The sequence below is a fragment of the Hibiscus syriacus genome, unplaced genomic scaffold, assembly GCF_006381635.1.
Source record: "Hibiscus syriacus cultivar Baekdansim isolate YM2019G1 unplaced genomic scaffold, ASM638163v2 tig00110338_pilon, whole genome shotgun sequence".
Lineage (NCBI taxonomy): Eukaryota > Viridiplantae > Streptophyta > Magnoliopsida > Malvales > Malvaceae > Hibiscus > Hibiscus syriacus.
This window is the reverse complement of record NW_024062691.1, coordinates 2,095,108-2,107,617: the sequence shown is the minus strand read 5'-3', so window position 1 is coordinate 2,107,617 and position 12,510 is coordinate 2,095,108. Positions and strand designations below refer to the sequence as shown.

At 37.3% G+C, this 12,510-nt stretch overlaps 1 protein-coding gene across 2 annotated transcripts; it reads right to left on the bottom strand.

Moving 5' to 3' along the window:
• Positions 1-588: 588 nt before the first annotated feature.
• On the bottom strand, positions 589-4,717 carry LOC120120363 (trihelix transcription factor GTL1-like). Of its 2 annotated transcripts, none has more exons than XM_039140023.1 (3): positions 3,766-4,716; positions 1,458-3,063; positions 589-1,349 (listed from the first exon to the last, which is right to left on the bottom strand). In XM_039140023.1, the coding sequence occupies exons 1-3, from the start codon at positions 4,122-4,124 to the stop codon at positions 1,098-1,100; spliced, it is 2,217 nt and encodes a 738-aa protein (XP_038995954.1). In that variant the 5' UTR covers positions 4,125-4,716; the 3' UTR covers positions 589-1,097. The 2 variants fall into 2 exon arrangements, with proteins under 2 accessions (XP_038995954.1, XP_038995955.1); XM_039140024.1 differs by having other exon boundaries at positions 1,247-1,345; positions 3,766-4,717.
• Positions 4,718-12,510: the final 7,793 nt, after the last annotated feature.

The following is a 12,510-nucleotide window of genomic DNA, read 5'->3' as shown; positions in this document are numbered from 1 at the left end:
ATGAAAATGGATTAAAGCAACAATACGCTTTATCCCATACCTAAAAATCAAGGGTGTATTCAGATAAATTCAATTTAATTTCTTGATAAAATATGAAATAAATTATATTATACTTTTTTCCTAAAAGTAAACCAAATAACATAAAAATAATCATTTTTAGTTCGCTTTGGTTTTACGGTTTCTAAATATTCACTATTTTTCAAAGCTCAACATTCAAAACATCAAATTTTAAGCTTGAATCGAATGCTAACACACAAGTTTAAATTCACAAAAAATAATATTATTAGTTTTATCATTATTTTTTAACTCTTTTTGTTTTGGAGTAAATGATTTCATATGGAAAAACTAAAACTAAACCGAATTATAAAATTAAATGTCTAAACCAAACATAAACAGAACGAAAACGAACCAAATTGAACCGCATAATGTGGTTCAGATCGGTATTTCGATTTTCACAGTTTCCTTCTCAGCCCTACTAAAAACTACAACCTGCTTCCATCACTACTTGTTGTATGACATTATCATAACAATGGTAAGCGCTAAAATATGGATACAAAATCAAGAATTTGATGAAAAAGGAAAGAATTCCTAAGAATAAAACTCTGCAATAAACAATTGATATGATTCTTACATTAATTTCTTAACTCAAACAAAACAACTAGGAGAGGTCTGTCAAACTCTGCACTGCATGCTTTAGCCTAATCTCCCACTCTTTTTCAATCTCTCTATGCTTTTGCTTTGTTTGTTTTGGGGGGCTGCTGCTGGTATCCACCCAAGGCTTATTTCTTCTGTCTCAATACAATCATTCATCCCGCATTCCTTCGAAACGGAATTCCTTATTCACCAACAAATCAATAAATTGGACCATAATCCAACTGCAATTGCGCCTGCCAATATCTGCTACTTTGAAGAAAACAATGAGGATTATGAAGAAGGTGATACAGATTTATTCAAGGTTTGTATTTGAAAGGAAGTTTAAGGACTGAGAGAAGTGGGGGGGGGGGGAATAACTGGAAGCTAGCTGTTGAAGATACAAGTAGAAGGTGTTTCTTTTATGCACACATGGGTACATATGGAACATTTTCTCTTGCGAGGTGTTATTGAACCATGGTAAAAAAGGAGGGTGCCCCTGCTCCGTTCCCTCCTCCATTGGCAGCACTTGAATTCTGTCTCTGAAATTCTATCTTATAACCCATCTTTTGCTCTTCTTCCATTTCTTCATCTTCATCTACCTCATCATCCATATTATCGCTATCAGCTTCTTCAATCTTGTCATACCCATCCACCAACAAGGATTGTCCCTGATGGTGCCCTGGCTCCTCCATCAGCTCCTTCACAATGTCTTCTGGCTTCAATACCAACCCAACTATTCGTTAATACGCATCAGGTAAATTGCTTTATCGAAATTCAGTCGTGACTAATGAATATAAAGAAGCTGGTAAGTAAAATAAATTTACCTTCTTTGCATCTCCACCAGGTAAACCATCTTTGCTTGTCACCACATCAGCAGTAGGTCCGGTTTCGTTTTCAGCTTGTGGCAGGGCTGCCGTGCTTGGTGGGAGGTCCTGATGCTGCCCTGACGTTTCTTCTTCAGCTCTGTTGTGGTCACTAAAGCTACCACTGCTAGTCCCACCTCCAAGTATTTTCTTACGGTCAAGGGTATCGAGCTGGTGAAAATAGGGACAGGTTTTGGCATCGTCGGGACGTTTTTTGCTACTTTCTTTGACCTTTTTGAAGTACTTGTTGATGTTCTCCCATTTTTCCTTGCATCTTTTGGCGCTTCTCCTGTACCCCATCCTGGACATACCAGTGGAGATTTCTTCCCAAAGGGGGCCTTTTGGCCCAACCTCCTGGTACCTGGCTTCAAGCCCACTCCTCAGGTTTATAAGTTCAAGAACTTCAGCTTTAGGCCATCTAGACGAGGCAGGCTCCATTCTCCCGCTCCCACCGATCTCCTGTGGTGGAACCTGCTGTTCTGGGATCGCCATTACTACTTCAGAAGAAATTGGCTGTTGTTGATGGCTCGCAACTTCAATATTTCCAAGTTGATGGGGCTGCTGTTGAACAAGTTGTAGCTGCTGCTGGTGTAGTTGATTGTGCAATGTATATGAAGGTGGTTGTTGTTGCTGCGGTAATGACGATGGCTGACGCGACGGTGGAGCTGATTTAGGAATAGGGGCCTCTGGTCGAATTACGGAAACGGTGGGAGGCGGGGGTGGAGCAGCGGGGATAGTAACAGTTGTAGGTAACTGTATGGTCTGACCAGTAATCTTCTGCAAAAGGGAAATAATGGCAGCATCCCTTGAAGCAGCAATGGCACGTTCTTGAGCCATGAGTTCATGTTCGCGAGATAACCTTGCCATCTCTTGTCTTTTCCAAGCTTCTTCTCTTGTCGTCCTATCTTGCTCTCTCTTCTCTACGGCCTCCAAAAACCTCTGCTGCATGGCTTCTTGTTTCTGCATGACCTGTTTCATTAGACCCTCGAAGAACTCCATCATCCTCCTCGTAGTACTCCCTTCCCCTCGTGAAGACGACCTTTTGCGTTTACGGCTAGTGCCAGCCATGCTCGACGGTTCTCCTCCAACTTCATCTTCTTCGTCGTCATCGCCATCAAAACCTCGAGAAAAAGTAGAGCTGTTGGAAGAGAAGCTAATTCCAAATGGAGCAGCTGTGGTGGCGGCGGCGGTGGCAACAGGAGGTACTGCCGCCGGTACTTGCATTGGAACTGGAGAAGGAGCAGATCCAGGAATGGCTAACAAAGAAGAAGACATTGGTACAGCCTTTGTATGTTGAATTATAGTGGAAGAAATTGGTATAGGGAACCCAACTGAAAAGGGAGCGACGTCCAAGCTGGAAGAAGTAGCGGCGGTGGCAGGTGTGACGTTGGGAGGAGCGGTGGCGGAAGTTGTTTGAAGAGCCTCTAGCTGGCTGAAAAACTTATAACTCTTTCCATCTTGACGTCCAGCTCTAGTTTCCTTTGTTCGCTTGTAGTACTTGTGTACATTCTCGAATTTTTCCCTACACTTTTTGGCACTCCTATTGTAACCCAGCTCCGCCAGCTTCCTGCAAGCCACGCCACCTCGTTATTAATATTATTATCATTTCCCATAATCGTCTATGCTATTAATTGATTCGACAATCATCTGAAGCAAACCTTTTTGCCTGATTAATGTCAATTAATGCTAAGCATCAAGAAAAGAAACAGATGAAACAATGAATATGGAGCCTCGTAACCATCTTTTTTGCATGACAAATTATGAAAATGCACTTACACGGTTGCCAACTGACTACTTTCCACACTAATAATCGATACAACCATTATCATTGATATGAAACTGGAGAGAACAAAAAGAGGTGACTGATGCAGTGAATGAAGCTACATAGTACGGGAGGCTCTCCCTTCCATGGCGTCTAAAGAATTCCTCTCGGGATTTTCAAAGTGATAAAATAAGATAGGATTGGGTTAAGAGTTGTTGCAGTGGATCTGGGCATTTCTTAACTGCAAGAAAGAAGATGCCGCCGGCTCGTGAGTCGTGATGGGAACAGATAGAAGCCATGTGCGTGCGTGCGTGCGTGCAGATTGAGAGAGAGAGAGAGAGAGGAAAAAAGAGCAGACTGAAGAGAAAAACAACATTCCCATGAGTATTTCAGTGAGAGCAATGGTTGTTATGAATTCATGATGATGATTTTTAGTGGTTTTGAATTTAACTTTTAGTTTTTGTTTTTGCCAAACTAGAGTTAGAGAAAAGAAAATGATTACTTTACCTGGAAACATCTTCCCAAAGAGGGCCCTTGACGGTGGCATCACGGAAAGTAGCGTCCATATCTGATCTAATCTTAAGAAGAGCGAGAGTCTCTTGACGTGGCCACCGATTCCCACTTGCACCACCACCTCCGCCGCCGCCACGATCCCCTATTCCTAACTCATCTCCACCGCCAAAACTTGCTAGCCTCATGAACTGATCTAAATTCCCACTGGCAGCACCAGCTGGCGGTCTACTGCTTATAGGCGATGCCGCTTCCACTAACTGCTCCGACGCCTCGCTTACTGGACCAGTCGGTGGAGGAGGACCACTGATCTTCCCGTATTGAGATGGCTGCGCTCCACCACCTTCTTGCTGCATCTCCCTTTTAATTTAATTCTGTCGTCTATGAAGCAGGTTGGCAAAATTAAGAACAATAATCTTCCTCTTTATTGTGTGTTATCAATGATGCATCAAGATCTTCTTCTTCATGTCCTCATCAATGGTATTGTATAGAAGTAAGTTGAATTGTATTACCCCAATCTGCTCCCCCCCCCCAGTTTTGATGCTTTAAACCTAACAAAATGGGGGGACTAATAATTGAAAAGGATAAAGAGAAATTAAACAAAACAGTAAGTATGGGTTGATGTTAAATACGAATCAATAATTTGTTTTTAATATTAAAGGGAGGAGAAAGAGAAGACAACTGGAAAGATTGAAAGGCAGAGAGGGTATGCCTTCGAGTTAGTGCTGCTGCCCCCCTTTGAGATTTTAGGATTTTTTTTCTCCTTTCGTCTCTGGGAAAATTAAAGAAAGAAGAGAACAGAACACAAGGGCATAATCATTAACAGCTGAACTCTGCAAAAATTTACAAAGAGTAAAAAGCAAAGAAGAGAGGGAGATTGAATTTAAAAAAAAAATGGATGGAGAGTAATAGAGAGAAAATTCAGATGATGAAGATTGAAGCCGAAGAAGAAAGGAGATGGTGAAATGATAAAACTGAAGAGAGAGGGGGGGGGGGAGAGGGAAAGAGGAGAGCTTTGTTGTCACTTGTCAGCCGCTTTCACTTTGCAGCTCATAATTGTTAAAAAACACTATTTGCCCACCATTATTTCTTCTACTTTTATTTTATATTTTTATTACTCAATTTTCTTATACATTAATTGTAAAATTATTTTTAATATAATATCATTACAAATACTAAACTAAACTTTTAACAACAATCTTTCTATATAATCAATATTAGAGTTGTTCATTCGATTAATTCGGTGATTGAATCGATCGAATTACCATTAATCGAATTAATCGATTTTTTTTTTCTTTAACCGTTAATCGAACCGAATTTTTTTTCGAAAATATTAACCGAATCGAATAAAATTCGGTTAATTAGGTTAATTTTCGAATTAACCGAGTTTTTTAAAATTTTCGAATTTATATAAAAATTAAATATTTTTTAATTCAAAAAAACAGTTTATAATTAATTTAAATAATATATAATTATAAAATAAATTTTTTTTATAAATTTTTTAATTAATTAATATTGATTTAAGTTTAAAAGTTATTAGATCTTAAATTATTAATTGGGTTTTAAATAGTTTGGGCTTAGTCCATATGTTATATATAATATATTTAATATTTTTTTAATTCAAAAAAACAGTTTACAATTAATTTAAATAATATATAATTATAAAAAAATTATATTTTTTTAATTAATTAATATTTATTTAGGTTTAAAAGTTATTGAATCTTAAATTATTATTTGAGTTTTAAATGGTTTGGGTTAAGCCTATATGTTATATTAATATATTTAATATTTAAAATTTAATTTCGGTTAATTCGGTTAATTAACCGATTTCGAACCGAATTAACCATTAACCGAATTTTAAAAAATTTCTACCGAACTAATTCGGTTCGGTCGGTTAACCGAATTAGTTCGAAAATTTGAACACCCCTAATCAATATATACAAAAATAACTCTATAGTAATTAATTTAGTTTACTATAAGATGCGAGTGATTTTAGACCTTTAATATATATATATATATATATATAAGTTATGAATATAGGTAAAATTTTATATTATGGGATAAATTTATAAAATTATAAAAAATTATAAAATTATAAAAATAACTCTATAGTAATTAATTTAGTTTACTATACGATGCGAGTGATTATACCCCTAACTTTTATGGTTTAATTGTATTTTAAGCTCTTAAAAATTTTGAAATCATTAAATCAAGTCTTTGTTCTCTTAAATTTTTCTAGTTTGATTAATTTTTAAGATTTTATCAGTTTTAAAGTCAAATGAAATGAAGTATTGCCTCTAACTTGTTTGGTTTAATTATTTTTTAGGATATGATAATTTTGAAATTAATGAAATTAAGCCTCGATTCTCTATATTTTGTGGTTTAATTACCTTTTAGAACCTTATCAGTTTCAAAGATAAATAACTTGGTCCCTCCCATAATTTCATCTTAGTTCTGCCATTGATTGCAAACAAACAAAAAAACGAAACACTTAAAATATATAAAAATTTAAAGAGAAAATCGCCTCAGTGACCAAAAATGCCTTATAATATACGATTTTAACCAATTTTTTTTGGATTTGCCAAAATGACCAACAAAATCGCAACGCGAAATAAAAATCGCAACGCGATCCCCAGAATCGCAAATCAGTTTCCAAAATCGCAACGCGATTCTTGAAAATCGCAATGCGATAGTACAAATTCGCATTGCGATTTTCAGAATCGCAACGCGAATATGAAAATCGCAACGCGAACACATAAATCGCAACGCGTATCCGTAAACCGCAACGTGTATCCGTAAATAGCAACGCGTATCCGTAAATCGCAATGCGTATCCGTATATCGCAACGCGTATCCGTAAATCGCAACGATAATCCGTAAATCGCAACGAGAATCTGTAAATCACAACACTGAAATTTTGGGTATATAACTACGCAACAGCAGCAAATCATAAACTAAATCCCTAAATCGCAACTCATTCCATCTCCATCTATCACTCTCTCCGGCGACATCCGTTCCTATATCCAATGACATCCTTCCCAATCCGGCAACAGGTTTTAGTTTCGCAGCTCGTCTGTTTAGTAAATTAATTTACAACCATGAAATCATCTAATGTTGATCATGTTTGGATAGATTGTGTTTTGGAGGTCATGGGATAATGTTCATGGTGTTTTACAATATATGCCTTTACCCATGAATCTTCAACTAAAATTGTCTTTACAAAAGTTAACTTATGAAACTCTAATGCTACGTGTTTCAAATAAATTGAATTTAGAGCCCTAAGTGGATTTAGGCTATCTTATCAGAGAAATGGTAAAGTTTATTTTTAACCGACAATGAAGATGTTGAACGATTCATTGCTTACATTAGTGTTTCACAAGATGATGTTACATTGTATGTTGTTGAACCTAGAAGTAGTATTGTTGGGTCAGTAGCGGGTAGTAATCAACTAAGTTTTTCTCAAAACCCACAACCTTTCTCTAATCCAAATCCCAATCAACTTTCAGCACCAAATTCCGATTTTCGTATTGACCAGTTAGACGATGATGAGCCAACAGAAAAAATTGTGAGTACTAGTCAGTATTCGAAATTTGGTCTTGGTCAATATCCGGACTTTGATATTGGTCAATACACGGATTTTGATGATGTTTCAGAAGAAGAAACAGACCCTGCGTGTAATGATTTTGATATTGGTCAATACCCGAATTTTGATGATGAAATAGCCGTTGTCGAAGAATGTATTGTTGATGATAATGAGGAGGAAGTTACGACTGTGAATGAACATGTTGAACATCCATTTTGTAATTCATATAATCCTGAAGAAGAAAAAGAAGAAGAAAAAGTCCCCGAAGAAAAGAAAATGCCACGGGCGTATAATTGGAATATGCCAGAATTACTTCAGATACCGGAAGAAGAGTTAGTAAAGAAAGCAGTTGATTGTTACACAAAAGTTATTCGTATCAAGAAAGATGATTGTTTTGATACAAAGGAAGACTTGAAGATAGCTTTGTATACAAAATGTGTGGAAGATGGCTATCAACTAAAAGTTAACAAATCAAGCAAAGATCGTTTCGAAACAAGGTGTATGATTGACAAAAACTGTACGTGGCGTATGATTGCAAAGAGAATAAAAGATTGCGAAATGTTTCAAGTTAGGACTTTATTGATAAACATACATGTTCAAGAACCCAAGTTTTTCCTCACCATAGACAGGCAAACAAAAAGGTGTTGGGTGGTTTTCTGGCTGAGTTAATGTTTTTGAATGGCAGGGTATATCGGGGACATGAAATTATGACTGACATGAATGCTCGGTTCAAGATTAGTATATCATATTCTCAAGCTTGGAGAGCCAAATGTTATGCCTTGGAATTGTTGAGGGGGTCGCCAGAAGCATCGTTTGCCCAACTGCCGGCTTATTGTCACAATTTAAAGCTGAAAAATCCTGGGTCGGTAACTCATATCAAAACAGATAGAGATGGACACTTTGAGTTGCTGTTTATCGCCATTGGTGCTACGGTTAGTAAATCAATATAATTTTGTTGACTCATTTTTGTTAGTTACATGCATTTCACATTTAAATGATTATTTTCTTGTGTATATTATTTTGTAGATTCGTTCGTTTATTACTTGCATGCGCCCAGTTATTATAGTTGACGGAGCACATTTGAAAGGTCGATACCTTGGAGTAAACTTATTAGCAGTAGCCATGGATGCTAACAATGGGATATTGCCAATAGCTTACGGGGTTGGCAAATCTGAAACCTCTGATTCATGGACATGGTTTATGGGGCATCTTAGGGATTGCATAGGTCCTATTAGCAATCTGACAATCATATCCGATAGGGCAAACTCAATTGACAACGTTGTTAGAAGGTGTTTCCCAGATGCTTTTCATGGACTTTGTGGTGTTCATTTGTATAGAAATCTAAAATCAAGGTCTGCTGGTATAAAAAAGCACAAATGGACATACTGGAAGGCTATAAAAGCTTATCGGAAGTGGATTTCAATAAGCATATAAATTGTTTAAGACGTGTTTTGCCTCAGTGTGCTCAAACACTAGAAGATGTCGGTTTGAAAGATGGTCAAGAGTACATCAACTTGGAGCAAGATATGGTTTCATGACGTCTAATAGTGCAGAATCAATCAACGCTCTAAGTCGTCATTCCCGAAATTACCCATTACTATGTTAATGGAGTTTTTTTCGAGCCTCTATTCAACAGTGGTACTACAAGAAAAGAAACCATGCAGGTATTATTTCTTTGAATTCGTACTTATCATATTTATATATTTTACTAAGTATTGTTTATTTAAATTTACAGGAACATTGGAACATCGTGTTACACCATGGACTGAAAAAAAGATAACGAAACGGTTGTGAAGTCAACGTCATGGAGAGTTGAACCATGTTCAAACACTTTGTTTCAAGTACTGGATAATAACTTAAATGGGCTAGTCGATCTAAATGCAAGACGTGTAGTTGTATGAAATGGCAAACATCTGGTTATCCGGTGGCCATGTTATAAAAGTTGCTCTTCATTTAAACCAAGATGATTCAAGCGCATACGCTATGGATTGCTATACTACAGAAGTTTATCGAAGACTTATGCCGAGATTGTCTACCCTATTCCACATACTTCTGAGTGGGACATACCAGATGACTTACAAACAGTTTTGCCACCAGCCATGGACAGAAGGCTACCTGGCCGACCAAAAGTCACGATCGTATACCGTCTAAGGGTGAAGAGAAGAAGATCGACATGTAGTCGGTGCAAGGAAAGTGGTCATACAAGGTTGACATTGGATCACCAGTGCCATCAAAATCATCTTTTCCTCTACCAAAATATGGATCCTCATCAAAATCCAAAGCTCATATGGTGTCAAGCAAAAGGCAATCATCTTTAAAATCCCAATCACAATTGGCTTCACCTTTTGGGACTGTTAACTTAGGTGATTTTTTAAATGCAAACGTTGTATTATGTGGATTTTATGTGTGAAATTTTAACATTTTCAGTTGAATTAATGACTCAGGCCAACCATTTTGACTTAACCAACTCTTGTTATTCATTGTTATCACTTATTAGGCATGCATTTGACTATCGCAACACGGAAATTACATCGCAACGAGAGAATCGCAATGCGAAATGAAAATTCCAACAAGAAAATCGCAATGCTGAATGAAAATCGCAATGCGAAATGAAAATCGCAACGAGAGAATCGCAATGCGGAAATGAAAATCGCAATGCGAAATGAAATCGCAACGAGAGAATCGCAATGCGAAATGAAAATCGCAATACGAAATGAAAATCGCAACGAGAGAATCGCAATGCGGAAATGAAAATCGCAATGCGAAATGAAAATCGCATTGCGATTCTCTCATTGCGATTTTCATTTCAGCATTGCGATTTTCATTTCGCATTGCGATTCTCTCGTTGCGATTTTCATTTCGCATTGCGATTTTCATTTCAACATAATGCAGATTGAAATCAACAAAATCAACCATTACATTTCAATCAATTAAACAAGCACAATAAGAATTATGTTCGCATCAATTACACAAATCAACTTTTACAAATCATCTTTTACAAATCATTAAACAATCAAAAATAAGCAATAATTCTTATTTCCAATCATCTACTATTGAATCAACTTTTACAAATCAATTAAACAATCAAAAACAATCATTAAACTATTGAATCAACTTTTGCAGCCATACATCATTTTCACGCATTCACTTCTGAGATTAACCTGCAGAAACCAAACATTGCTCAAACAACACTTTCTACACATCTAAAACCTACAAACAGCAAATTATTCTATTCTAGTACTTAACCAAACATTTTCAAACCAAAAGTCTATAAACTTACCAATTGTTTATGGACATTTTATAACGCGGATGCAGGTAGCAGCATCTCGTATATATCGATTTAGCCATATAATGCCGAAACCACAAGCCTACTGCAGCTCTATCTCTATCGGTGGAGGTAGATACTTGTGCTTCCATCGTCAAACGCTCCAACGCCAAGCATACGGAGGACCACAATCTCCTCTGGCTCCTCCCGTTTGTTGTGGCGCGGTCTCGTCTCTAATAACTGTAATATTGAGCTTCTTTGGCTTCTTGTTTCCAGAACGAGTCCATAATTGATCGCATCCAAGAATTTAGCCAAATGAGAGCTCCATCCCTTAATAATATCTCTTAAATCAGCCAATGATATGTAATTTATCATGCTGTCATACACTATTGTCTTAAGGGATGGAGCTGAAGCTCGACGAGAATCCAATGTTTACGTTCCAAACAGGGATAAACACCTGCAATCATAAGTAATAATTCATTCATTTGCGCACATTATTTCATAAACCTTTAAACTCAATCTAAAATAAATACTAACCTTATCGACCTCCCACCATGCAGGATAAAGTTTAGCTTGTCCATTGCCCAAATCAAATGATTCATCTCGTGCATTCTTCAAGTGAACGGCGTTAAAAGACTCGGCATAATTGTATATCGTATTTTTTATTTTTCTTAAGTTTTCTTATTATTAGAAGACGTGTCACCCACGCATCGATATGCTGTTTTACAAAAAAAAGACATATATTATGACTTACATAAATTTAAAAAAAATTAATCAAATTGAAATAAAAAAATATAAGACTTACCCCCCCATCGAAATAGCCATTGTCTTCGACCCCTAATAATACGCCCCACCAAGACCGATCAAGCAACAAATAGATATCATCGGTGAGCTTGCATATGTCAGTGAAACACCCCTGGCTCCGCTCATGTAGATAAAAATCAACTGCGGTCTTAGCCCAAAGGGTGTTATCCAGAATTGTGTCCGGTAGTTGTTTCCTCTCCTCTTCAGATACCGGTATGGTACTGGCCGGTAACTCATACGAGAGCCAACTTGAATACATCATGTCCAGCACGTCAGAGGGTTTCTCAAGAAGCCTACATATGACGCCATGTGAATCGGGCTCTTGAATGGTGGGAGGGACCTCTTCAATGATGACAGTGGCCTCTTGAACGTGGGAGGGACTCTCGAGGAATGATAGGGGGCCTCTTCAACGATAGGAGTGGACTCTTGAGGATGACAGGCGAGTCGGGCTTCTTCTTGCGGTGTCTTCGCACTATTGGGGTGTACGGAGACTTAATAGCACGTGCACGCTGTCTGATGCGTGAACTCCGTCGTGCAAGCATAACCCGACGTAAAGCATCCACTCTATCGGGCCGCTAAATAATTAAATACAAAAATCAGTAAATAAACAGACATGATATTTAAACAGTGAAAACAAAGACAAATATGTTTCAAACTTGCATTGTATTCACCCAGTCATTATTCTATCATAGTTCACAAAATGCATCAGATAACAAAGAAAAATATGTTTCAAACTAATACCCTGAAGTTAGTATTTGTCTTTGTTTTGTCTATTGGTTGAAGTAATGCATCCATTCAAGTTTCAATTTGCAGAAGAAGAAATAGTTTACTTTCGCAACACGAAACTTAAAATCGCAACGCGAAATGAGAATCGCAACGAGAAACCAAAATCGCAACGCGAAACCAAATCGCAACGCGAAATGAAAATCGCAACGACAAATCGCAATGCGAAATGAAATCGCAACGCGAAATGAAAATCGCAATGCGATTTTGGTTTCGCGTTGCGATTTTGTCGTTGCGATTTTGGTTTCGCGTTGCGATTCTGTCGTTGCGATTTTCATTTCGCGTTGCGATTCTCTCGTTGCGATTTT

Excerpts from the sequence above, each read along its gene's own strand:
- LOC120120363 (XM_039140023.1), bottom strand. The coding sequence starts at position 4,124 with ATGCAGCAAGAAGGTGGTGGAGCGCAGCCATCTCAATACGGGAAGATC. Across the intron at positions 3,064-3,765 it reads CTTTGGGAAGATGTTTCCAG|GAAGCTGGCGGAGCTGGGTT; the intron begins GTAAAGTAATCA and ends CGTGGCTTGCAG. Across the intron at positions 1,350-1,457 it reads CTGGTGGAGATGCAAAGAAG|CCAGAAGACATTGTGAAGGA; the intron begins GTAAATTTATTT and ends TTGGTATTGAAG.